Source organism: Trachypithecus francoisi, unplaced genomic scaffold (genome assembly GCF_009764315.1).
Source record: "Trachypithecus francoisi isolate TF-2019V2 unplaced genomic scaffold, Tfra_2.0 Lachesis_group0, whole genome shotgun sequence".
In the NCBI taxonomy this organism is placed as follows: Eukaryota; Metazoa; Chordata; class Mammalia; order Primates; family Cercopithecidae; genus Trachypithecus; species Trachypithecus francoisi.
In genome coordinates, this window is record NW_022681453.1 from 70,089,439 (window position 1) to 70,102,323 (window position 12,885).

At 38.0% G+C, this 12,885-nt stretch overlaps 1 protein-coding gene across 6 annotated transcripts in view; it reads left to right on the top strand.

Annotated features, from left to right (window-relative positions):
* Nucleotides 1-11,626, top strand: part of IGSF11 (immunoglobulin superfamily member 11) — a 227,645-nt gene extending 216,019 nt beyond the window's left edge. For 5 of the 6 annotated variants that reach the window (XM_033211179.1, XM_033211177.1, XM_033211175.1 and 2 more), the window contains 3 exons: nucleotides 6,537-6,659; nucleotides 7,458-7,608; nucleotides 9,312-11,626. In XM_033211179.1, coding sequence (XP_033067070.1) covers nucleotides 6,537-6,659; nucleotides 7,458-7,608; nucleotides 9,312-9,753 — 716 coding nt within the window. In that variant the 3' untranslated portion in view covers nucleotides 9,754-11,626. The remainder of the gene's footprint in view (nucleotides 1-6,536; nucleotides 6,660-7,457; nucleotides 7,609-9,311) is intronic. The other variant, XM_033211174.1, reaches the window with a different exon arrangement.
* Nucleotides 11,627-12,885: the final 1,259 nt, after the last annotated feature.

Genomic DNA, 12,885 nt, shown 5'->3' on the forward strand with positions numbered 1-12,885 from the left:
TACTCGGGAGGCTGAGGCAGGAGAATGGCGTAAACCCGGGAGGCGGAGCTTGCAGTGAGCTGAGATCCGGCCACTGTACTCCAACCTGGGTGACAGAGCGAGACTCCGTCTCAAAAAAAAAAAAAAAAAAAAAAAAAAAAAATTATGTGTAAATCATGGCAATTCATTTTCTCTCCATACTTTCACTTGGTAAATATAAAGTATGGTGTATTTAGTTTCATTATTAATGGTTAGCATTTTCTGAAACTAGATTGTACATTTTTCTTTCATGGTTTGTAAGAAATCCTCTGTTTTCCTCATCCTTTCATAATTTAATACAGTGAAGAGAGATGATGAACTCTCCTGCTTGCCTGAGAACTCTGTGTCGATCTTTAGAGATCATAGCTGTAGCAGGAGAGTATCTTAAATATCACCATGGTCCCAATCTCATGAGGGAGAAGACTGAGGCTCCTAGAAGAGACCAGGTTTGTCCAAAAGTGATAGGAAGTACTAAAATTATCTTGGCGTGGTTGTAACACTCAGGAATCTTGATATTCTCTTCCTCTGTCTCTCTCTTTCTCTCTCTCTCATCTCTCTCCTCTTTGCTCTCTCTCTCTCTCTGTCTCTCTGTCTCTCATTTTTTAGAGACAAAGTCTTGCTCTGTTACCCACCTAGGCTGGAGTACAGTGGCATGATGACAGCTTACTGTAACCTCAAACTCCTGGGCTCAGTTATCTTCCTGCCTTGGTGTCCTGATGGGGCCTTGCTATGTTGACCAAGCTGGTCTCAAATGCCTCGGCCTCCCAAAGTGCTGGGATTATAGGTATCAGCCACCACACACAGCCTGATTCTGTTTCTTGGACTGACACTGCTGTTTCCCTTCCCAGTAAGAGTGGTTCCATAATTTTTTTCATGGGGAGCAGAAAATTTTTTGCCCACTAAAAGTGCTGAATAAATGAATGCTTATTTCTGCTTCATCAAGATGTTATTCCAACTGAAGTTGAGGTTTTTTTTTTTTTTGCCCTCTGACATAAAGGAGCAAATCCTATATAATGTTCCGTACTTCCTCTTTTTAAAAAGATTAAATGCCAACAATTATCACTATATTAATTTGTGTATATATTCATTCATTTTTAAATGTGTGTGTATGCACACACACATAAACACACATCTTATTCTGTGCAACTGCTTCAGAGTTGAGTGTTGGGCAAGGTAGAGAAATACAAGGAAACTTATCTCCATCCTAGAGCTCACTGCCTAATGGAAGAGACAGATATAAAGAGAAAATCATAGCACTACATGTTAATGCTATAAAAATGTATGCAGTGCTGTAAAATTTAAATGATAGAAATGTTACTTGTCCATGAGGAGTCCGGGAAGAATTTTATAGGGAAAAGGATTCTCAAGCAGGAAAGGGTCTTAAATGATGGATAGAAGTTTTACTGGTTAAAAGTAGGTATTATAAATACAGGGAACCATGCTTACAAAATCTTCCAAGTGTAAAAGTTTGACGTTTGCAAGTGAGAATATCTGTGAAGCTGACATAAAGCTATGTGGGGATTTGACCAGAGAGGAGCTTGAAAAGGTAAAGTCCAGATTGTGAAAGGCTTTATATAATATGCAAGGAGATTGGATGTTATCTTTAACTGTAGAGATGCCCTGACATTTATAAACAAGAGAAGATCACCAGATATGCATTTTAGAAACTGTCAGTAATCAGGCTGAAAGACTGGCAGCCAGTTATAAATGGAAGGCTTTGATAATAGCCCCATCAAGAAATGAAGAGGACCTGAACTAAGTCTCTAGTGACAGGGATGGAGAAGGCACAGCGGGGAAGGGTAAGATTCAAGAGAGATTGAGGAAAAAATTACAATATATGGAGCTTGATTAGATGTTTGAACTGAGAAGAGTCAGAGTTAACCCAGGTTCCTGTTGTGGACCGCTGAATCAACAGTAACCATCTTAACTCAGAAGAGGAATTTGTAGAAGTTTGCTTGAGGAAAGTAGTGAGTTGAGTGGTCTCCTGGGACCTCTAGATGGGGATTGAAATAATGATAATGATAACATTTCTTGAGCACCATGTGCCATTCTTTGAGAATTAAAGAGCAACAGTCAACATAGAGATATATTGATTCAGAAGAATCTGTTGATGCCCACTTAAAAGTAAAAGCAGAGTCAACAGAAGTGGGTAGGAGAGAAGCAGTCAAAATCTAATTAGTTGGTCTTGCTTTTGCCATGTGATAAGTGTGTGGTCATGGCCTTCTTATATGTTGCTAATGGTGAATCATTTTTGCAAAGAAATACTAACGTATTTTTACATATTACATTATTCAAATAATGCTGAGTAATGTTCTTTGGTATTTTCACAAGTTTGAATATTTGCTGTAGGCTTCAGCTCTTTGTGAATACTTGAATGGCAGAAACGCAAATAGAAGAGGATGAGAATGTTGCTCTGCAGGATACTAACATGAGATCAGAAATGAATTTAAAATCTGATTTGGCAAAAACAATATCTGTTTCAATGCCAAAACAAAATCAGGGAAAACAGACAAAATATTTTTATCATTGTCTGAAGGAACTGAGCTACTGTGAAGCAGGATATACCCTAACATCCATCTGGATGGTGCTCTTGGAAATTCTATTAATGGGAACAGGTTCTTTCCCTGTCCCTTCTCCATCTCTGCCTTAATTCAGCCAGCATCAACACAAAATGAAATAAAATTTTCTGTGTCCAATGTTATATTTTAAATTTATCTTTAAGAGTAATAGAGTTTGATATTAAGTATTTGTGATGTTTAAGTTTTTCTACAGATTTTTATTTGACATTTATTTTGTATTAATTTTACCTTTATTTACAATTTTTAAAAATTAAATATCTTTTTCAGGTTAGGATCATTTTTACATATTATTGAAATATATAATTTTGATGTAACATATTCATTCAAATAGCAATAAAGTATGCATCCATTGTTATATAGCCTACAGAATACTCCTGAAACTTTTATATAAGAAATGTTCAGTTTATTATAGTCACTCATTATTTAAAATATATAAATCATGAAAAATATATAACTTATGATTTAAGAATTCTTATCTATCACTCTTCAAATCCTGAAGATCAATATCTATTGGGAATTAATATCCATTGGGAGACACTGGACGTTTTTCATATTTCTTGACTGAATTTTTTTATGATTCAGAAAAATATGTCAATTCCCCTAGAAGTGCCAGGAAGGAATTCCCACATGGAAACATTACCATGTACCATACTAACCTTTCATTTAGTCCTCACAGTAATCTGTGGTTGTAGGCACTTTGGTAGCTCCAAATTACAGATGAGGAAACTAAAATGTTGATGAAGAACAGGGAACACACTCAAGACCATATGACTAGTAGTAGGTAGAATAGATTCAAACTTAGGCTGTCCAACTGGAACGTGCTCTTAGCAGACACATCAGCTACTAGGCAGCCAGAGGCAGCATTCTGGAGCTAAGGAGAAAGGATGGAACTGGAAATGTACACTAACATTGGTTTTTTTCTAATTCAGAAGGGCCTTCTATGTCAGATACATAGCTGGTGAACCAGGGAAATAGTTGCTATGAACTAAAACAGTGGAGTGTGATGTCCTTTGAGTTCCTCAAACTAGGTAGTTTCATGCCATTGAACTTTCCCTATTCTTTAAAAGAAGCTCAAAAGAATATTTTTTCTCTGACTTTATTTCAGAAAACTACTTCCCTGCCTGAGCAGACCAAGTGAAATGACAAATTGAGGAATTAGCCTGCTAATTTCGGGAAGGGCTGTGTGCTTTGTGGCTGCAAACAGTTTGCTGTTTGCTGGAGTTGCTCCCTTCTCTATTTTGCCTTGTCTACATAAACAGGATGTTTTGTTCTGGTTAATCTTCTGTTATCAATATACCTGTCTCCTTCTCTGATTATATTCCAAGTTAAATCTACCGTGGTGTATCAACCTCATTTAATAATATTTTCTTACAGTAACATGCTCATAGTGTTGGCATCTGTAGAGACAAAAGGAAGACAATGACTTCACCTTTTAAAAATAACTTTTTAAAGGAAGAATATTTAGAGTTTACCTCTTTCTGCGTGCGAGAATGCAGCGTAGAGGAGCTGTTTACAGTTTCCCAAATTGTCTCTGGAAATGTCAACAAAATTACCAGTTTTCTATTCAAATTTTTAGAATTCCAGAGCTTAGGAGAAAACCCACCACCACTACTAACAGCAACAACAACAACAGCAAAAACCCCAGGAACACAAATTATGTGGTTGATTGCCCGGAGATTATGGTTTTCTTGCATTGATGATATTAGTACATATGTTGAAGAGGGAGATAGGCACGTCGCTTAGTTTATAATACTAACAGCATTGGAACATGTATTGGTCAGAAAATATTCTATAGCTGCATCCTATAGAATAATGTGATTTTAAATGCCTTACTAGAATGCCAAGTGTATATATGGTGAGTATAAGCTTTGAACTTGGACAAATCTCATTTTATAGATTGCTGCTACTTGTATACTCTGTGATCTTGGACAAATTACATAGCTTCTCTGAGCTGTCTTTGAAAAGTAGGGAATATAGAACATAAGCTTGTTATGAAGATTAAATGAGGCATATTTAATATTTCTTAGGACAGTGTATGTGGTACACAACAGACACTAAAGAGTAGGCAGCCCTTTTATTTATTGATCACCTTTGTTTAGCACCTTTCTGTGTGCCTGGTAATTTCCGAGACAGCAATTATTTTCTCCTTTCCTGTAGTCTATTTGATTTCTCAATCCCTCATTAGATGCCCCTCCTGTATGCTCCCCTATCACCCTCTGTTCTCTATCTCTGGCTGGCACTATCCCATATATTGTAATTGTGTGCATACTTGTCTTATTAGGGTAAGGGACTGGGCCTGTCTTGTTCATTATTTTATCACCATCCTCAGAAAACCAAGCACAAAGGAAGATGCTCAATAAATATTTGTTTATTAAATGAATGAATTAATAAATGCATGCACACTTTACTCAGGTCTGCTTTTGCTGAACCCTCCTGTCTACTTCTGCCTTTGATCTAGATAGAGATGATGGTTGCCAGCAGAAACCAGTTAACTAAATCTTAGTTCCACTAAAAATAAGTAACCCAGGGTGGGGATAGCTCCAGGTGTAGCCCCAGGCATACTTGGACTTTGTGTCAGAATATTTTTTTACTTATCCTATTAGGAAGCTTTTCCATTTACTTCTAAATTTGCAGCTATTTTGAATGGTTGAGATGACTGAATGTATTATCTTTCCTGCATAAGGAAGGCAGTGAAGCCTAGAGCTTAGAGGTGAAATGGCCCCTTCATCCAATTGAATTTCTTAACAACCAGCTGTGTAATCTTATTACACATCTAAAGCTTCAGTCTCCTTGACTGTTCAATGAGATTAATAATAAAAATACCTCAGGATAATTGTAAAGATTGAAATAATACATATAAAAGCTTACCCAATGCCTGGCACATATTAATAACTATTAACTTTTTAAAGTTATTTCTGTAAGTCATTTGTATTTTATAGGAATAAATAATCAAAATATGCTAATGATGAATTACTAAAATGTGAACCATTGAAACACTTCTTGGCAAAACCAGTGCAGTGACCTTGAAAATTTATTGTTCAAACTTCCGATATGGGGGACATAATTGACTGAAAGCCCTGCTGCTTCCCCTCTAGATCCACCACTGCTTCGCACCAAGACCAAGCTTCCTCTGGGCTGCTCCCAGCTAGTGATGAGGAGTTATGGTTAGGGTTAGGGCCTAATGCAGGCCTATTTCTGCAAAGCATGGGACTTCTTTAACAGGTGACTTTGGCTCAAGGACTCCCCATCTGCCTACTGGACACTTCCATAAAACTGTGTTGCAGCCTGAGACTCTTCCTACCCAATCTTCCTTGCTTCCCTCTCCCCTTGACAGTGAGTGGTGAGACCTACACCGAAGTCTGAGGCTCTCCCTGCCTTCTGCAGCTTCCTCTCACATTTCTTTTACTGGTATTTCCTCCAGGAAACCTCATGCTTGTCTTGGTGCCTACTTCTTGGAGGATCTGACTTAACACAAACAACTGTAATTTTTGTTAGGGAGTAACAGTCTATACCTTAGAGCACAGATTTGATATTTTCTTCATCAGGTATGAAGTTAAAGTTATTATAAGTTTAACATGATCTTTATGTTACTGCAGTTCCTGAGAACTAGAATTTGGTGTTACCTTAAATTCTCTAGGATAAGTATTAGCCACCAGTTCCTCAGAGAAATCTACTAACATTTAGGACTTTACATGCTAACCTGTAGATTGAGTTTTAAGATTGTTCTTATTTAGGACAGCCCTCCAAAGTTCCAGGTCTTAAAATGATACAGTAATTTTAGTCTTTAACATTCATGAACCAATAATTTCTCACCCTACCCCCCCAAAAAATGTATTGATAGCTCTCCAGTGTTCATCTGTTTTTATAGTCTTCTCCTGATTTCTTTGGTTTTGCTATTAGTCCTGCCAGATCCTCACTCGATTATTATTTTTGTGACAGACCAGGTCCAGGGAACAGTCACCATCCGGAACATCAGTGCCCTGACTTCAGGTTTGTACCAGTGTGTGGCTTCTAACGCTATTGGAACCAGCACCTGTCTTCTGGATCTCCAGGTTATTTCACGTAAGCATATGAAATTCTGATGTCAACCCTGGATCTGAAACTCTAAGATCTTTGTTATACCAGAAAATGAAGAGTTCTGCTGAATTGTCTTAAGGTTATCTGAAGATTAAATAGAAATTGTTTTGGTTTTAATTATTATTGAAAATAGTTTATAAATGTTTTAGTATACTTTCCAGGCTCAGCAATATATGATAATCTTTATGACAAAATATCTTTCTCCTCAGGATCAATAAAATTGAACAATTTCTTATTGTATAATGCTATATACATTATGAAAATGGTAATAATCTTATGGGTATAGCAAGACCTTCTTGTGTTTTTTCCTAATTTTTTATATCTGCATAATTTTTGAGTGTGTAGGTTGTAAATGGCAGTGTACAAAACTTCTCTTTAGTTAAGAATTCTGGGATATTTGAATTCCAGTTGCAAAAGGGAGTGATCTGGCTGGGTTGAGGTAGAAGGATATCCCCTAGTTTCCAGCATTCATGTAGGGTAGATCAGGCAAGTTAGATTGGTGCTGTCTGTTACCTAATGTAGGTATTGTTCTCCTAAAATGTGCAAGTCATTTAATTGTTTATTCATTCAGAATATGTTCAGAGCCTACTATGTGTTAGTCCTAGCCACTGACAATATAGAAAGTTAATTGAGGTTTAAATTTATGTAGATGAAAGATTTTAGACAGTTTTATACATTTTAAGCAGATTATTTAGTAAGCTTATGTGCTTATTACAGTTGCATGGGTATATGCTATTTCTCTCTTTCTCTTTTCTTTAAATATACCTTAAATATATTTTGCAGCCCAGCCCAGGAACATTGGACTCATAGCTGGAGCCATTGGCACTGGTGCAGTTATTATCATTTTTTGCATTGCACTAATTTTGGGGGCATTCTTTTATTGGAGAAGCAAAAATAAAGAGGAGGAAGAAGAAGAAATTCCTAATGAAATAAGGTTTGTGTGTCAGATTTTAAAAATTTGTCCTGCATAGCCATTGTGTATTTCTATTCATTTTTGGCAGTTAAGATATATCTGCTAATCATAAAGCTCTAATGGCCAAGACTATTAAAGTGGCCACATGATATTTTCTTGTATATCACTTTTCTTCATGGTACCACACAGCTTTATTCACTGAATCATGAAGGAGGGGACAGTCCAGCATGTGCCCAACTAGGAGGATACAAATGAAGAATTCCCCTTCTCTTCCATATCTCCAGGATAGGCAGGGTTAGGTGGCTGTCACAATGGGAAAGGTAGTGTCTAAAGCATGCGTTTAGTATTGACATTTATAATAGATGTGAACATAAAGCAAGAAGGAACACCATAAGAGCATACCAGTGCCTGTACACAGTCAGGCCACAGCACTATGGCTCAGAAAAGTAATTTGGCTCAGAAAGGTAGTTCAGACAAGAATAGGAACATTTTAAGAAAACAATGCCAACATGACCTTTAAAGAAAAGTGACCTAGTCATACTGGGGAGATTTGAGGGTTCAGGCTCAGTCTCACATTTCATCATGGCATATCTGTATTGAAAATGCTGTAATGACTCCAGTCTCCATAGTGAGACATACCACAGCCTTACAGGATCTGATTCTTGCCTGCATATCTTCTCTCTCACCACTCTCAGCATACTTTGCCTTCCAGTCTGTCCTGCATTTTCCCATTGCTCAGAGCTTTTACTCAAGCCTCTGCTCTCTTCCTGGACCATGCTTCTCATTTGATCCATCTCTTTACTAAATTCCTTAATCTGATTCTGGATTAGGCCAGGCATCACCTCCTCACATAAGTTGTCTTTAGCACCTTGCCCAACCTTTCAGACTTGTGAACATTCTTCATTGATTACTACCCTCCATGACTAGAGGTTTCTTAGGTGTAGGATTTTTGTCTTTTTTACATGAAACATACTGTAAAGTGTACTCAATAAATGTTAAATGAATTGGTTGACATCTTAAATTAAATAACTCCTTTTAGCCTGTTGTAATTCTTAAGGGTTTGGGCCATATGCAGGGATAGAGTCTTCCCCAGGATAAGATTACTGAGGAGAACCTCTCATCAGCACCCCACAGTGATTTCTCAGTCTCCATAGGGCAGTACAGTCAGGCCAACTCTGATTATTTCTGGAAGTTCTGCATACCTATAGTTTGATTTCCCAGCTATTTTATGGCACCTAGTTTAGTAGATTTCTTCATGGACTAATTTCCTACTTATAGTAAATATTTATGAGTGAATAAATATACATTTACTATATATGAATATTTACTGTAAATATAAAGCAAGATACTATATATTTACTATAAATATATATAAATCAAGATTTGTTATATATTTACTATATGATATATAAACATATTTATGTGAATTTTATTTACATATTAAAAGTTGTATTGGAAGAGACATTCTCTGAGAGATCTGAGATTTCCTTTTCTACTGTTGGAGACTGAGAAGCTGAGGAGAGATTTTCTTGACCATCGTCTCAAAGGGAATGGATGCCAAAGCTGAGGCCATCCAGGGTTGCCATGCCTGCTTTCACGAGAGACTAGTCCTGGATTTGCTTTTTGGATGTATAAGCCTTAACATGAAAAGAAAGATTCCAGGGTAGGAGGATAGGATTAACTTGAAGTAAATCCTAATGACAACTTTATTTTGTTCCTTTCAGAGAGGATGATCTTCCACCCAAGTGTTCTTCTGCCAAAGCATTTCACACTGAGATTTCCTCCTCAGACAACAACACACTAACCTCTTCCAATACCTACAACAGTCGATACTGGAGCAACAATCCAAAAATTCACAGAAACACAGAGTCAGTCAACCACTTCAGTGACTTGGGCCAGTCTTTCTCCCTCCGCTCAGGCAATGCCAGCATACCGTCCATTTATGCTAATGGGAGCCATCTGGTCCCAGGTCAACATAAGACTCTGGTAGTGACAGCCAACAGAGGGTCATCACCACAGGTGATGTCCAGGAGCAATGGCTCAGTCAGTAGGAAGCCTCGGCCTCCACACACTCATTCCTACACCATCAGCCATGCAGCGCTGGAGCGAATTGGTGCAGTACCTGTCATGGTACCAGCCCAGAGTCGGGCTGGGTCCTTGGTATAGGACATGAGGAAATGTTGTGTTCAGAAATGAATAAATGGAATGCCCTCATACAAGGGGGAGGGTGGGGTGGGGGAGTGCTGGGAAAGAAACACTTCCTTATAATGAGTAAAATGCACAAAGGAGAAGGCAGTGCTGTTACTTAGCCACTAAGATGTGTAAAATGGACTGGAATGCTCTATCCTGAAGACTTGCTTCCCCACCAAAGATGTCCTGGGATTCTGCTGGATCTCAAAGATGTGCCAAGCCAAGGAGAAAGATACAAGAGCAAAATAGCACTTAAAATCCAAACTGCCGCCCAGATGGGTTTGTTCTTCACGCCTAACTTAATAATTTTTAAGAGACTAAAGTGCCAGATGGAGTTTAAATATTGAAATTATTTTAAAAGGTATGTGTCTTTAAGAAAATAATGAGCAACCCTGTGATATGTTCTGTCTCTCCCAATTCCCTCGTTATGTAGAGGGCTTAATGGTATAAATGTTTAATATTGGTCCCAGCAGGGCTGACTCTTCTGTCATATAATCAAAACTTTTTACATGAGCAAAATTCAGTAAGAAATGGGGGAACACAAAGGAAACGTCTTTGAGAAGCCCCTTCATATTTATTTATTTATGTCTTCCTGAACCATGAATTTCATATTTGGAATATTGCTATATTGACAGATTCTTGCCTGTCTATGTTATTCTAGGATCTGTTACAGGTCCATGGCAATTACTGTTTATTTTTTCCTGGAAAAATATTTTTTTATAGAAGATTTTTTTTTTTTTTTTAAATACACGAGAGGCATTGGGCTAAGAAAGAAAAGACTATAATACCTTGTTCAATGGTTGTATTTAGTGAGCTCATAGAGGTCCATCATATCATGAACGAGCTAGGTTGTGTGGGCAGGAAGGTAGGGCTAAGGGGTTGTAGCCTTGCTGGGCAGCCTCTCAGAGCAAGGTTGTTCAGATCTCCCTTGCTATTACAGTAGGTTAATATTAATGAGGACAGCACCTGATGCCTTTTGTACTGAGGTAGATAACTTTCTCTTTATTTGACAAGTAGAGTTTAACTTACTGTCAGGGAGGGCAGAAGTTGTTTTTCTGTTTTGTTTTTCAAAATAATTCTTTTTGCAAAAGAGGTAAGACTGAGACAAAAGATGTATCTTCTGGTGTGCTCCTGGAAGTGTCTACCCTACATTTGTGTCAGCTGAGGTTTGCAGTGTTGCCCAGATGCGTTTTACACCACTGTAAAGAGATTCCTTTTGTGGTTACTACCTGGCTTGGCTGGCCTTGCGGTTCACCAGATTAATTTACAAACTCTCCCACTTTATTTTGTGCTAGTAGATCTGGCCATACTTGTATTGGTGACTGTCTTGCGTTAACCACACTTTAAGCAACTCACAAATTTCTTTCCAGATTTGTTTCCTAGATTATTTATAATACTCATCCCATGTCTCAGTAAGAGTGTCTTTTCTTTCTGGGATGTGTTCTCTCACTCCCTCTTACCACCATGCTTTTTGCCCTCTTCTCCTGCAAGCGTAGTCTTCACAGGGAGTGGCTTCCTGACTTTTTTTTTTAGTTATTTGAATGAATGGAAACCAACAGCTGCTGCAAACACTGTTTTTCCAAAAGGCTACACTCAGAACCTAACCATTGCCAACCATTTCAGTATTGATAAAAAGCTGAATTTACTTTAGCATTACTTATTTTTTTCCATTTGATGGTTCTTTGTAAAAATTTAAATAAATGAATGTCTATACTTTTTATAAAGAAAAGTGAAAATACCATGACACGGAAAAGATGATGCTATCGGATGCTGTTTAGAAAGCATTTATCTTGCATTTCTTTATTCTTTCTAATTATCTAAAATTCAATAAAGTTTTATTCATATAAAATAAGTTGTCATTAATTATCAATACTAATGAGTATGTCATTTTAAAACTTAGTATTCTCTTTAATGTTATAAGCTTTTCTCCATCCTGTTAAATAATATTTATAGTCATTTTAATAGGCATATGGTATTCTAAAAATGACATAACCTTTCTCTTATTATTAAAAATTTAGTTTGATTCCAATTCTTTTTTTTTTTTCTTTCTTTTTTTTTTTTTTTTTTGAGACGGAGTCTCGCTCCGTCGCCCAGGCTGGAGTGCAGTGGCCAGATCTCAGCTCACTGCAAGCTCCGCCTCCCAGGTTTACACCATTCTCCTGCCTCAGCCTCCCGAGTAGCTGGGACTACAGGCACCCGCCACCTCGCCCGGCTAGATATTTGTATTTTTTAGTAGAGACGGGGTTTCACAGTGTTAGCCAGGATGGTCTCGATCTCCTGACCTAGTGATCCGCCCATCTCGGCCTCCCAAAGTGCTGGGATTACAGGCTTGAGCCACCGTGCCCGGCCTGATTCCAGTTCTTACCCATATGACTGAAGATTAATGACCCTTTTCATACATTGAGCTGTTTTCCCATTTCCTAGAATGAAAGTTCATGAAGACAGTCTCTATGCTTGCCTTTTTCACCACTGAATCTCCGTCACCTACCACAGTGCCTCCTGTGGGTGTTGAGTAGATAAATGCTGACTTCTGAAATGAAATTGCTAAGACGAGTTATGAGCATGATTGTAGCTCTTGATGTGTACTGGATCATTCCTTTGTTTTAACTTTTTATTTTGAGATAATTATACTTTTACATGCAGTTGTAAGAAATAATAGAGATCTCATATACCTTTTACCTTTTTCTCCCAATGGTAACATCTTGCATAATTATTGAACAGTATCACAAGTTGACATGGATATAATCTATCAGCCATACTCAGATTTCATCACTTGTACATGCACTCGTGTGTATGTGCATATTTAGTTATATACAGGTTTATCAAATGTGTAGATTTTTTTTTTTTTTTTTTTGTTGAGACGGAGTCTCGCTCTGTCGCCCAGGCTGGAGTGCGGTGGCCGGATCTCAGCTCACTGCAAGCTCCGCCTCCCGGGTTTACGCCATTCTCTCGCCTCAGCCTCCCGAGTAGCTGGGACTACAGGCGCCCGCCATCTCTCCCGGCTAATTTTTTGTATTTTTTTTAGTAGAGACGGGGTTTCACTGTGTTAGCCAGGATGGTCTCGATCTCCTGACCTCGTGATCCGCCCGTCTCGGCCTCCCAAAGTGC